The sequence below is a fragment of the Megalobrama amblycephala genome, linkage group LG4 (genome assembly GCF_018812025.1).
Source record: "Megalobrama amblycephala isolate DHTTF-2021 linkage group LG4, ASM1881202v1, whole genome shotgun sequence".
Lineage (NCBI taxonomy): Eukaryota > Metazoa > Chordata > Actinopteri > Cypriniformes > Xenocyprididae > Megalobrama > Megalobrama amblycephala.
The window spans coordinates 55,415,889-55,429,584 of record NC_063047.1 but is presented as its reverse complement, the minus strand read 5'-3'; the positions used below and the strand labels follow the sequence as shown (position 1 = coordinate 55,429,584).

The window sequence follows — 13,696 nt, the reverse complement described above, 5'->3', positions numbered from 1 at the left end:
TATCTGTTTACCGATATTTTTCCCGATATTTAAGCATTTTTCCATAATCGGGTATCGGTTTTGTAATATCGGATTCGCCGATTTACGGCGCCATCTTGTGGCCGTTTTGAGATTTCCGCCATTGCAGCCCGGGCGTCTAAGGGGATCAGTCAACAACAACTCAGTGCACAGGTAAAGTATATGTTCTACTTGGTTTGCTTTAATTAATCAACTTTATTTAACATAACAGACGTGCACAAATGAGATCTGAGACATAAATTCCTGATATAGTTAATTTATGCAGCTTGTTTCTAAACAATTGAGACAAACTCGAGTCACGTAATGTAATTCGTCATGTCCTGCCCCAATAAAGACGTAACTTTACATGAATTAAATAAAACAGACATGAATGAGTGCATGTTGAAAATAAAAGCGCTGAATTTAATTCTCTATCTGTTGTATTTGCTCACCATTAGTCTAGAAGAAAAAGTTCGTTCATATTGCTTAGCAACTGACGGATGATCAGGAGGCTTAAGCACGGCCACTGAATGAAACTTTTGACAAGATTATCTTGTTTAAACACCCTAGATTATATTATCATTTACTACATAACAATTATTTCGCTAATACACATATAAATATAGCCTACCGCTTTGTGGAAATTAATTATTTATTATCTCCATGCGCGATTGCGGTTGATTAAGTTATAGTCAAACAGCACTTTGTCAGTTGGCATTTCATGATTTAACGTTAGATTAAATTTAGATAATAAAATGCCAACTGACAAGTGCTGTTTAACTTTATATAGTCTCGGAAAAAAAAGTTCATATTGCTCAGCACCTGAATGGGTTGATGATCAGGAAGCCTCAAGCACGGCCACTGCATGAAATTTTTGACAAGATTATCTCGTTTAAACACCCTAGATTATAAAATCATTTGATTTACTACATAACCATTATTTAGTTAATAAATATAAAGTTTTTTTTTGTATGCAAGGAGGTAGTGATTGTTATAAATAAAATGGTTTGTTCAGCTCATTTGTGTTGTAATAATTGTCAAAAACAGAAGTATAACAGTAAATAAATATCGGTTCTGCATATCGGTTATCAGGTACATAAACATGCAAATAATCGGTATCGGTATCGGTTATAAAAAATCAATATCGGTCGATCACTTGTTACAACAGTAACCAAAATGTTTTCTACCCCGTTCAGAAGGTAATACACAATTATGGACATGTCCACACATCCAAGCATTCATAGAATGGGCTTAAACAGCTTTCCCTTTTACAGTAGATTTAGCTCAAAAACTGACAGCCGTGACCTAATTATGATTTTCATTTACAATAATAAATCCTAAATAATATACAATAATAATTCATTTACAATGATACATCCTACGGCTTTAGTAAAAAAAATTCACGCCATCAGTTGCATGAATGCTCAACCACCGAGGATCTCCTGTGCTCTAATCATTTTGAGACAGACTTGTGAATTCAGTCAATTGTTAACTGGAGACTTGCTCTTACTAGATCATTTGAATAAGTGAGTTGTTAGGTGTGTTCGACTTCAAGCAGTGCTGCGCAGACAGATCGTTTATGGCAACAAAGTACCTCGAAAGCAAATGGAGCTGTATGCTCTATAATCGCTCTCTCGCGGTACTTTGATGTCATATACCAATCTGTCTGCTCAGCTCTGCTTTAAGTAGTACATACCTGTTGACTTGAGAACAGATGCAATCGGATTGGCCCAATTCACAAATTAATTGTTCAGTTGGAATTGAAACCGATTTAGCAGGTTCATTGAAAAGAATCAGCTTGTTCATGAATCATACACTGCAATCGCGTCTCGGAGCGGGTGACGATTTCTTCATTTCAAAACAACGAGAAAATGGCATGTTTTATGAAATGTAGTGGTTAAAATTATGATATTATGCTTTGGAATGTAATGAAGTAAAATTAAAAAGTTAAAAATACTCTGATAATGTACAGATACTTGAAAAATGCATTTAAGTACAGTAACAAAGTGAAAATAGTTTGTTACTGTCCACCACTGTCGATATTACATTTTAAGACTTTATCAGTCAATATAGACATTTCGATATATCATCCACCCCTATTTTTCATACCACAACAGCAAAAAAAAAAAAAAAAAAATTCTGTTAGCACATTGTCTCACCTGTAGCTGCTTTTTGACACGTTCGTTTTTGTGGGTTTCTGTGAGCCGTTCCTCCTCACTTCGCTGATGAGCAACTCCGTCATTAGACAGCTCAGCACTAGCTTCTGCACTGCTCTCATCATGCTCGTCATGTTCGTTTTCCGCCGCACCACACACTGGAGCAGACATCACAGACTTCAGCTCCTCTTTGGTTTTTTCCAAATCTTCCAGAGCGGACAGTGCCTATGAGAAGAAGTGAAAAATGCATCAACAAGCAAACATACAGTTTTAACCGCACAGACACAGTGGTAAGCAGTAAGCTTGACCGGGAATCAGAGGGGAGAGTGCAACAGTCAGGTTCTGGAAGTAAAAACTTTTCTCCATAGGAAAATTTATTTTTAATGATAACTTATAAGCCCTTAAAAACACAGCCATACTGTGTTAATATAACAGAAACACCAATATACCAAAATATAGCTGCAAGCAGCAATGCGGGGCCAAGTACTGAAGGCCATTGAAAATAAGGAATAAATAATAATGAGAAAAAATTAAATAAGAAATAATGAAAAAAAATGTTTGGGTTGTAAGCACAGTGCGGAGTAAGAAGAGCAAAAACAGCAGAAATTGAATGTACTTGAAAAAAAGGTGGTTCAGAAGTAATTTATGACAAAATTCAAAATGGCGGACATGCGTTTCATAACTTTTGAACAAAGATGAATAAAAAAAATCTGTTCAGTCATTTCTGTGCGGCTCAGTCCAAAGATCATCTGATCAAAGTTTGGACAAAATTGGCCACATTTTGAAGGAGGAGTAGTGAAAAAATGGAATATTGTACTTTTCAAAATGGCCGTTACTGTAATGGGTGGAGACTTAATGTAAGAAGTTGAATAGGCCAATTTCACACTTCCGGGTTTTTGGCTTCCGGAACGATCCACGCAGTGTAAAAGTTTTTCCGGTTACAGTGATAGATAGCCTCGATCAGAACCAGCTCGGGAATCAAAGTCGTTTTACGAATTAAATGTCATGAAAATGTTTGAACGTTCTTGGTGAATTATTGGTGAGACTACAGAGCTCTCATTAAGAGCTAAATTTAATAAATAATTTGAAGTGATGGCGGTTAAACTGGTTATATTCTTCGTGCCTGTTTGGCGCGGCTGTGCATATCATGCTCCATGTGCTGTAAAGACAGTGACTGCGTCTCAAAGTGCATACTATCCATCCTAAATAGTAGTCTATGTGTAATATTCAGTGCTATTTAGGGTGGATAGTATGCACACTGGGATGTATAGAGTGCTTTTAGCGACGTGCTGGGGAAATGATCAGCTGGAAGCTCCCTTATCACGCAAGCCTGATCCTCTGATTCATGAAACAGGACTGCTCGCACCCTGATATTTCTGGATATAAACCTTACAGTCTATGATGTAAACACTTCAGTCTCTCACTCATTTTCCTGTCGTCATCATCTTAAAGTGTGCACACTTTATGTTTACTAATGTTGCAACAGTACAATACTGCGCCTAATACATGTATTATGCGCAGTATTATTGTGCTGTTGCAACATTAATGCAAAGACTGATAGTTGTACAGTGTGGTGTTGGAAATTAATTATGTCTTAGTTTAATCATTTTAATCGATCAGGATTAGTTATAACATATGCTTGAATGTGGGATGTGATGCCATATGAGATTACATGCTATATATTTTTAAAACATATTCACGACAATATTATGTATCTCGATTTTATATCCCCCATTAAAATATATATTGGGAGTTTTTTTTTTATGAATAAATTATATAAATAATGTTCGTCGTACGTAATACGATCGGGGAAATTGCTGAATGAGTAGCTGCGTAGCCTTTACTGTATGACAGCTCGTAATAAATCCACCTGCCGGTGAATTCGAGCAACGGTTTTAGCGGCTGTACAAGCTACAAACCAGTAGAAAATAATTTATTTGTAGATTATACAAAAGCGACTTGGAAAACAGACAAAACAGAAAAGGTAAGAAGCGATATTTGAGAAAAGAGCATATCAATCTAATAGCCGTAGACGCATAGCGGAACTAACTTTACCCTGCGTCACGTGATTTCCGATTCTTGTGAAAAAGGCCTATAGCATCAGCATGAAGAGACAAATCAGATGTACTAAACTTCGTTTTTCTAGGACAAATGGTTCAAATGTTATAACCGTTAGAATGTTGAATTTTTGAACTGGTGGTGGTGCTATAACGTTGGTTCAAGAGACTCCAAATTTGGTCCAATCACTATTCATGAGCATCTCTACAATTGTGCCAAATTTCATCATTTTCTCATGTTCCGTTGATAGGGCTGCCATAGACTCCCATTCGGGAAAAACAATATTAATAATAAATATAGCTGCAAGCAGCAATGCAGGGCCAAGCACCGAAGGCACCGCAAGCAGAGCAACACAGCAAGCAGAGCAACACAGCAAGCAGAGCAGCACATCAAGCAGAGCAGCACAGCAAGCAGAACAGCACAGTGAACAGAGCTTTGCACGCAGTGCAACAATATAAACAGAACAGCGCAGTAAGCAGAGCAGCATTTCAAGCACAGCAGCACATCAAGTACAGCAGCACAGCAATCAGAGAAACACAACAAGCAGAACAGCACAGCAAAGAAAGTGACACATAAAGCATTTCAAGCACTCAAATGTCTGTGTTGTAGCGCAATGCAGAGCAAGAAGAGCAAAAAGAGCAGAAATTGAATGAAATACAGCTGGTTCAGAAGTAGAGGTAAGAATGAGCTCAAAATGACCAGAAGCTGAGGTGAAAATGAACACAGAATTAACAAAAAAAAAGATTTATTTCTACTAGAAGAAGAAAGACTAGTACAATACTTATTGGGATAATAAAGGAATTGAAATGACAACATTACAAACAATTTTATAAAGTCGCCCCACACGGGACTCAAACCCACAGTCTCTGGACCATATGCTGTCACTCAACTCTTTGCGCCACTGGGGAGACAGTGTTATGTAGCTGTCGAAGTTCAGTAGTTCATGAGAATGAACTCACCATGAAGAATTTTTATAAAAATGCACCACACGTTAATTTATTAATTTTAATGTAGCTCAATCTCAGAAACATTCAATATCTGAAACAGAAGCTATTTGTAAAAAATAACCCCTAACCTATAACCCAACAAACACAGGCAAGGTAACATTCAGAGACAAATATCTTGGGAACGGTAGTGAATATCAAAAATCTGTTCAGTCATTTCTGTGCGGTTCAGTCCAAAGATCACCTGAGTCGATTTTGGACAAAATTTGTAGGAGGAGTAGTGAAAAAATGGAATACTGTACTTTTCAAAATGGCTACTACTGTACTGGGTGGAGTCTTAATGTACGATGTTGAATGTGATCAGTATGAAGAGAGGAATCAGTTGTACTAAGATTCATTTTTCTGGAACAAAGGGTTCAAAAGTTATAACCTTTACAAAAGTGAATTGATGAACTGGTGGTGGCGCTATAGAGTTGGTCCTAGATATTTCAAAGTTGGTCAAATGACTTTTAATTATCATCACTACAAGTGTGCCAAATCTGATAATTTTCCTACTTATGGTTCATTGACTACCATTCTGGGGGGAAGAAGAAGAACTACGAATTTGAACATAAATGAATTGCATGAGATAGCTTCAGATTAGACCGGTTTTAAGCACAATGCCTAGAACAGACACAAGTTCTGCATCTTTTCCTGCCACAGTACCTCATGCGGTCTGGGCATGTGTCACACTGAGTTTCGAACCCATGACGCAGAGCATTCGGGATCCGTGGCATAACACATTGAGCTAATCAGCCATGCATGTTCATCAGTCTGCTGAGCAGAGGTTTCAGTGTAAGAAATTGTTCACAAAAAAAAATCTTCCTAGCATGTTGCCCAAATTACTATGCAAAGTTACTCAATTCCAACTAAGTTTTGGTTAACCTGATGACTGAAGACCACATTAGAAAGAATAGCAATTGTTTAGCATGCTAAGCATGCTATGGTAGTGCATATCAAAAATCAGTTCAGTCATTTCTATGTGGCTTGGTTCAATGATCATCTGAGCAGATTTTGGACAAAATTGGACAAAATTTGTGGGAGGAGTAGTGAAAAAACAGTTTTTCATTTATTTCAATATGGCGGACAGGTACATTTAAGGAAAATGACAAATGACACATTGTTGTAATCAGCACAAGCCAGGGAATAAATGACATAAAGCATACAAAATTTGGAAAATGTTTTCAAAAGTTATAAGCATTTTTGCAAAAAACATTATATCTGTGGAACAGTAGGTGGCGCTGTGTTGAAACTTCTCAGGTACCTTCAGGACCTTCTGATGGTCACACATACCAATTTTTGTGAAGATATGTCAAATTATTTACAAGTTATTGCATTTTATGACAAAATTCAAAATGGCGGACATGTGGTTCATCCAATGTTGACGAATTCGATATCCCCTGATTCCACATAGCCCAAGGAATCCATAGACACCAATATCTTGATTTTCTGACAAACTGTTCAAAAGTTATTGGCCAAAATAGCAATTTTCCAGATCTAATGAACTGTAGGTGGCGCTGTTCCCAAATTTGGTATGGTCCCTCAGATCATGGTCCTGATCAACCATCCCAATTTTTGTTTAGATGCTCAAAGTTTGCCCGAGATACAGCCTCTGAACCAATTTCAGGTCGTCCTTGTTAACTTCGTGACATCATAACTTTTGAACAAAGATGAATAAAAAAAAATCTGTTCAGTCATTTCTGTGCGGCCAAAGATCATCTGATCAAAGTTTGGACAAAATTGGACAAATTTTGAAGGAGGAGTAGAGAAAAAAACGGAATACTGTACTTTTCAAAATGGCTGCTACTGTAATGGGCGGAGACTTAATGTAATATGTTGAATAGCATCAGCATGACGAGACAAATCAGATGTACTAAATTACATTTTTCTAGAGCAAATGGTTCAAATGTTATAACCTTTAGAATAGTGAATTTTTGAACTGGTGGTGGCGCTATAGAGTTAGTTGTAGAAACTCCAGATTTGGTCCAATCACTTTTCATGAGCATCTCTACAAGTGTGCCAAATTTCATCATTTTCTCATGTTCCGTTGATAGGGCTGCCATAGACTCCCATTCGGGAAAAATAATAATAATAATAAAACTAACAGATACAATAGGGGCTATAACACCTTCAGGGCTTGGCCCCTACCTAAAAGATATAATAAGGGCTAAAGCACCTTCGGTGCTTGGCCCCTAATAATAATAAATATAGCTGCAAGCAGCAATGCGGGGCCAAGCACCGAAGGCCATTGAAAATTGGAATAAATAATAATGAGAAAAATGAAATAAGAAATCATGAAAAAACTGTTAGGGTTGTAGGCAGTGTAGAGCAAGAAGAGCAAAAACAGCAGAAATTGAATGTACTTGAAAAAAAGATGGTTCAGAAGTAGAGGTGAGAATGAACTCAAAATGAACAGAATAAGAAATAAGAAGAAAAATGTCTGGGTTGTAGCTCAATGCGGAGCAGGAACAGAAAAAAAAGACCAGAAGCTGAGATGAAAATGAACACAGAAATAACAAAAATAGATTTATTTCTAATTAGAACAATAAAGATTAGTACAATGCTTATTGTGATAAAAAAAGGAATTAAAATGACAACATAAACAATTTTATAAAGTTGCCCTACACGGGACTCGAACCGAATGTAAATCTTTGGGTAAGGTGATTATTAGGCATCTGGCTTTTCACACTGAGCTACTTGAGGATACATATTCATCAGGTTGCTGAAGAGAAGTTTAAATGTGAAAATGAGCACACAAAAAAAAAACATTACTTAGCATGTTAACCAGATTAGCATGCTAAACTTACTGCTAATGCAGCTTATGGTTAACCTGATAGCTGAAGAGCCACATTAGAGAGAATGGCAACTGGTTAGCATGCTAAGCAATTAGAATATCTCAGGAACGGTAGCGAATATCAAAAAACCGTTTAGTCATTTCTGTGCGACTCAGTCCAAAGATGATCTGAGCCGATTCTGGACAAAATTGGACAAAATTTCTGAGAGGAGTAGTGAAAAAACTCTTTTTCATATACTTCAATATGGTGGACAGGTACATTTAAAGAAAATGACAAATGACACATTGTCAGAATTGGCATTAGCCAGGAAATAAAATGACAAAGCATAGAAATTTTGGATAATGTTTTCAAAAGTTATAAGCATTTTTGCAAAATCCGTTATATATCTGGAATAGTAAGTGGAGTTGAGTTCAAACTTCTCAGGTACCTTCAGGATATTCTGATGATTATATGTACCAATTTTTGTGAAGATATGTCAAATTGTTTAAAAGTTATAGCAATTTATAACAAAATTCAAAATGGCAGATACGTGCTTCAACTGATGTTGACATTCTATATCCTCGGATTCGGCATGACCCAAGGAATCCACAGACACTAAGATCATGATTTTCTGACTAACTGTTCAAAAGATATTGGCCAAAATAGCCATTTTCCAGATCTCATAAAATGTAGGGGGCGCTGTTCCCATATTGGGTATGCACCCTCAGATCCTGGTCCCGATGAAGTGTACCAATTTTGGTTTTGATTGCTCAAAGTTTGGCCAAGATACAGCCTCTGAACCAATTTTGGGTCGACCTCGTTAAGTTTGTGACATCATAACTTTTGAATAAAGATGATAAAAAAAAATCGGTCAAGTCATTTCTGTGCGACTTGGTCCAAAGATCATGTGACCAAAGTTTAGACAAAATTGGAGAACATTTGAAGGAAGAGTAGAGAAATAATTGAATAATGTACTTTTCAAAATGGCGACTACTGTAATGGGTGGAGACTTAATGTAAGATGCTGATTGGAATCAGCATGAGGAGAGGAATCAGATGTACTAAATTAGATTTTTCTAGAGAATTGAAATGGTTCAAATGTTATAACCTTTAGAAAACTGAATATTTGAACTGGTGGTGGTGCTATAGAGTTGGTCATAGAGACTCCACATTTGGTTCAATGACTTTTCATGAGCATCTCTACATGTGTGCCAACTTTCATCATTTTCTCATGTTCTGTTGATAGGGCTGCCATAGACTCCCATTCGGAAAAAATAATAATAAATATAGCTGCAAGCAGCAATTACAGGGCCAAGCAAAAAAGGGACAACAATCCAGCCAACATGGTTGGGAGCATTAGGCCAACTGCAACAGTGAGCAATTAAAGACCTATTACGATCATTTAAGGCAAAAGAGTTGGAAAATTATATATACAGTCAGTAATAAAGATTTACTGGTTTATCACTTTCGACCAATAGGTGGCGCTGTGACCAAATGAATGTGGTTTGGTCAGAGTGAGGTGACAATGACACTCACTAAGGATATGACTCCCGAAAAAATAAGTCAACCAGATCAAAAGTTATAAGCATATGAAAAAAATACAGTAGGTGGCGCTGATTTGGACTCTTTCAGGGCCTTTTGCTGATGACCCATACAGAGTTTCGCAACAATACACTAATGCATTCACAAAATACAGCATTTTAAAACAAAATTTAAAATGTCCAATGGCCAAAATGGGAAAATTGGATATCATTCGACTCGGCATGATGCCCCGAATTGAAAAAGACCAACTTTATCATTTTTTGACAAACCTATCTGAAGCTATAAGCAAAAATAATGGCTATATTGGCTTTTTTGTATCTCCAGACCAGTAGGTGGCGTTATGGCAAAACTCAGCATGTAGGCTCTGGTCTTGCTTGGGATGATATGTATGAGGTTTCATCTGAATATGATAAAGCATTGCAGAGATACAGCCATGAGTCCAAATTGGGTGCTATGCGTTAAATTAATTTGCGTGTTATTTGAGAATGGTTTGATTTACTGAAAAGCTTTTGATAACTTTTTGCCAGAATGGACTGAAGATGATCTGATCTGATTTTCATGACAATCAAATGAAGCATCTAGGACAAGTTCGAAAAAGCAGGTTTTTTCGCAAAATTCAACATGGCGGACAGACCATAAGTCGAAACCTAGCATCTTTGGTATCGTTGGACTCAGCAGGGATTCAGGAGTCTAAGATCATGACTATTTTGAAAATAAGTCGACCACACTCATAGTGATAAGCATTTGAATATTTGATTTTACCACTAGGTGGCGCTGGTGCAAAACTTCTCAGGCTCGTTCAGGGCATCGTACTGATGACCCATATCGAGTTTTGTGATGATATGCTAATGTGTTCGTAAAATACAGCATTTTTGCACAAAATTAAAAATGGCCGACGACCAAAATGGCTGATATGGTAATAATGGTTATCATTCGACTCGGCATGATGCCCCTAATCTAACAAGACCAAAGTTATGATTTTTGGACAAACCTATCTGAAGCTGCAAGCAAAAATAACCATTTTTTGTATATCCAAACCAGTAGGTGGCGCTGCACCAAAACTCAGCATGTAGGCTCTGGTCTTGCTTGGGATGATATGTATGAACTTTGGTCTGAATATGATAGAGCATTGCAGAGATACAGCCATGAGTCCAAATTGGGTGCTCTACGTTAAATTAATTTGCGTGTTATTTGAGAATGGTTTGATTTACCGAAAAGCTTTTGATAACTTTTTGCCAGAATGGACTGAAGATGATCTGGTTTGATTTTCATGACAATCAAATGAAGCGTCTAGGACGAGTTCGAAAAAGTAGGTTTTTCGCAAAATTCAACATGGCGGACAAACCATATTTCGAAACCTAACATGTTTGGTATCGTTGGACTCAGCAGGGATTCAGGAGTCTAAGGACATGACTCTTTTGAAAACAAGTTGACCACAGTCAAAGTGATAAGCATTTGAATATTTGATTTTACCACTAGGTGGCGCTGGTGCGAAACTTCTCAGGCTGGTTCAGGGCATCATGCTGATGACCCATACCGAGTTTTGTGACGATACGCTGATGCGTTCATAAAATACAGCATTTTAGCACAAAATTCAAAATGGCCGACAGCCAAAATGGCTGATATGTTAATAATGGTTATCATTCGACTCGGCATGATACCCTGAATCTGACGTGACCACATTTATGATTTCTGGACAAACCATTCAGAAGTTATTAGCCAAAATAGCCATTTTTCGTATCTCCGGACCAGTAGGTGGCACTGCACTGAAACACTGCATGTTGGCTTAAGTCATGCTTGTGATGACATGTATGACGTTTGGTCAAAATACGATAAATCATTTTGGAGATATAGCCTTAAGTGTGATTTTGCGAGCTTTCGGTCGAATTCATTTGTGCCCTATTCGAGAACGGATGGATCTATCGAAAAGCTTTTGATAACTTTTTTGCAGTCATGGTCTGAAGATGATCTGGTCCAATTTTTGTGAAAATCGGAGTAACGCCCTAGGAGGAGTTCGAAAAAGTAGGTTTTTCAGAAAAATCAAAATGGCGGGAAAATTTTCATGACGGAAAATGACGTCATATAGAGCAATCGATTCGCCTTGACCCAAGGAATCAGAGGAAAAAAGAATTTAGTTTCTAGCCCATACGGTTCACAAGTTATTAGCATAAACAGAAGTGCAACTTTGGACCGCTGGTGGCGCTAGAGGGATTGAGTTAGAGACTCCAAATTGGCTATGGACACAGTTCAGACTGTCCTCTAACTGTGTGCCAAATTTCACAACTTTTTACCATACGGTTCTATGGGCTGCCATAGACTCCAAGAGCGAAGAATAATAATAATAAGAATATAGCTGCAAGCAGCGATTACGGGGCCAAGCAAAAAGCGGCACAACAAGCCAGCCAAGATGGCTGGGAGCATCAGACCAGCTGCGACAGTAAGCAATTAAAGACCTATTAGGATCATTTTAGGCAAAAGAGCTGAAAAATGATATACAGTCAATAATAAAGATTTAATGGTTTATCACTTTTGATCAATAGGTGGCGCTGTGACCAAATTAATGTGGTATGGTCAGAGTGAGGTAGCAATGACACTCGCTAAGGATATGACTCCCGTGAAAATAAGTCAACCAGATCAAAAGTTATAAACATATGAAAAAAACACTAGATGGTGCTGGTTTGAAACTTCTCAGGCTCCTTCGGGACCTTGTGCTGATGACTCATACCGAGTTTTGTAACAATACGCTAATGCGTTCATAAAATACAGCATTTTTGCACAAAATTCAAAATGGCCGACAACCAAAATGGCTGATATGGGAAAATTGGATATCATTCGACTCGGCATGATGCTCCTAATCTAACAAGACCAAATTTATGATTTTTGGACAAACATATTTGAAGCTATAAGCAAAAATAATGGCTATTTTGACTTTTTTGAATCTCCAGACCAGTAGGTGGTGTTGCGACGAAACTCAGCATGTAGGCTCTGGTCTTGCTTGGGATGATTTGTATGAAGCTTGGTCTAAATATGATCAATCATTGCAGAGATACAGCCATGAGTCCAAACTGGGTGCTCTGTGTTAAATTAATTTGCGTGTTTTTTGAGAATGGTTGAGTTTATCAAAAAGCTTTTGATAACTTTTTGCCAGAATGGTCTGAAGATGATCTGGTTCAATTTTCATAATAATCAGACCAACAGCCTAGGACAAGTTCGAAAAAGTAGGTTTTTCGCAAAATTCAAAATGGCGGACAAACCATAAGTCGAAACCTAGCATGTTTGGTATCGTTAGACTCAGCAGGGATTCAGGAGTCTAAGGTCATGACTCTTTTGAAAATAAGTTGACCACACCCATATTGATAAGCATTTGAATATTTGATTTTACCACTAGGTGGCGCTGGTCCGAAACATCTCAGGCTTGTTCAGGGCATCGTGCTGATGACCCATACCGAGTTTTGTGGTGATATGCTAATGCATTCATAAAATACAGCATTTTAGCACAAAATTCAAAATGGCCGACGGCTAAAATGGCTGATATGGTAATAATGGATATCACTCGACTCGGCATGATGCCCTGAATCTGACGTGACCACATTTATGATTTATGGACAAACCATTCAGAAGTTATTAGCATAAATAGCCATTTTTCGTATCTCTGGACCAGTAGGTGGCACTGCACCAAAACGCTGCAGGTTGCCTCAAGTCATGCTTATGATGAAATGTACCCAGTTTGGTCTGAAAACGATAAAGCATTGTGGAGACATAGCCTCAAGTCTGATTTTGCGAACTTTTTGTTTAATTCATTTATGAAGTTTTCAAGAACGGTTTGTTATATCAACAAGCTTTTGATAACATTTTGTTGGCATGGTCTCAAGATGATCTGGTTCAATTTTGATGATAATCAGAGTAACAGTCTAGGAGGAGTTCGAAAAAGTAGTTTTTTCGCAAAATTCAACATGGCGGACAAACCATAAGTCGAAACCTAGCAAGTTTGGTATTGTTGGACTCAGCAGGGATTCTGGAGTCTAAGGATATGACTCATTTGAAAATAAGCTGACCACACTTAAAGTGATAAGCATTTGAATATTTGATTTTACCACTAGGTGGCGCTGGTCCGAAACTTTTCAGGCTCGTTCAGGGCACCGTACTGATGACCCATACCGAGTTTTGTGACGATATGCTAATGCGTT

General features: G+C 37.6%; 1 protein-coding gene across 1 annotated transcript in view; it reads right to left on the bottom strand.

Annotated features, from left to right (window-relative positions):
• Nucleotides 1-13,696, bottom strand: part of LOC125266194 (radixin-like) — a 47,315-nt gene that overhangs the window by 8,415 nt on the left and 25,204 nt on the right. Inside the window, exon 2 of the mRNA XM_048186644.1 lies at nt 2,157-2,378. Coding sequence (XP_048042601.1) covers nt 2,157-2,378 — 222 coding nt within the window. The remainder of the gene's footprint in view (nt 1-2,156; nt 2,379-13,696) is intronic.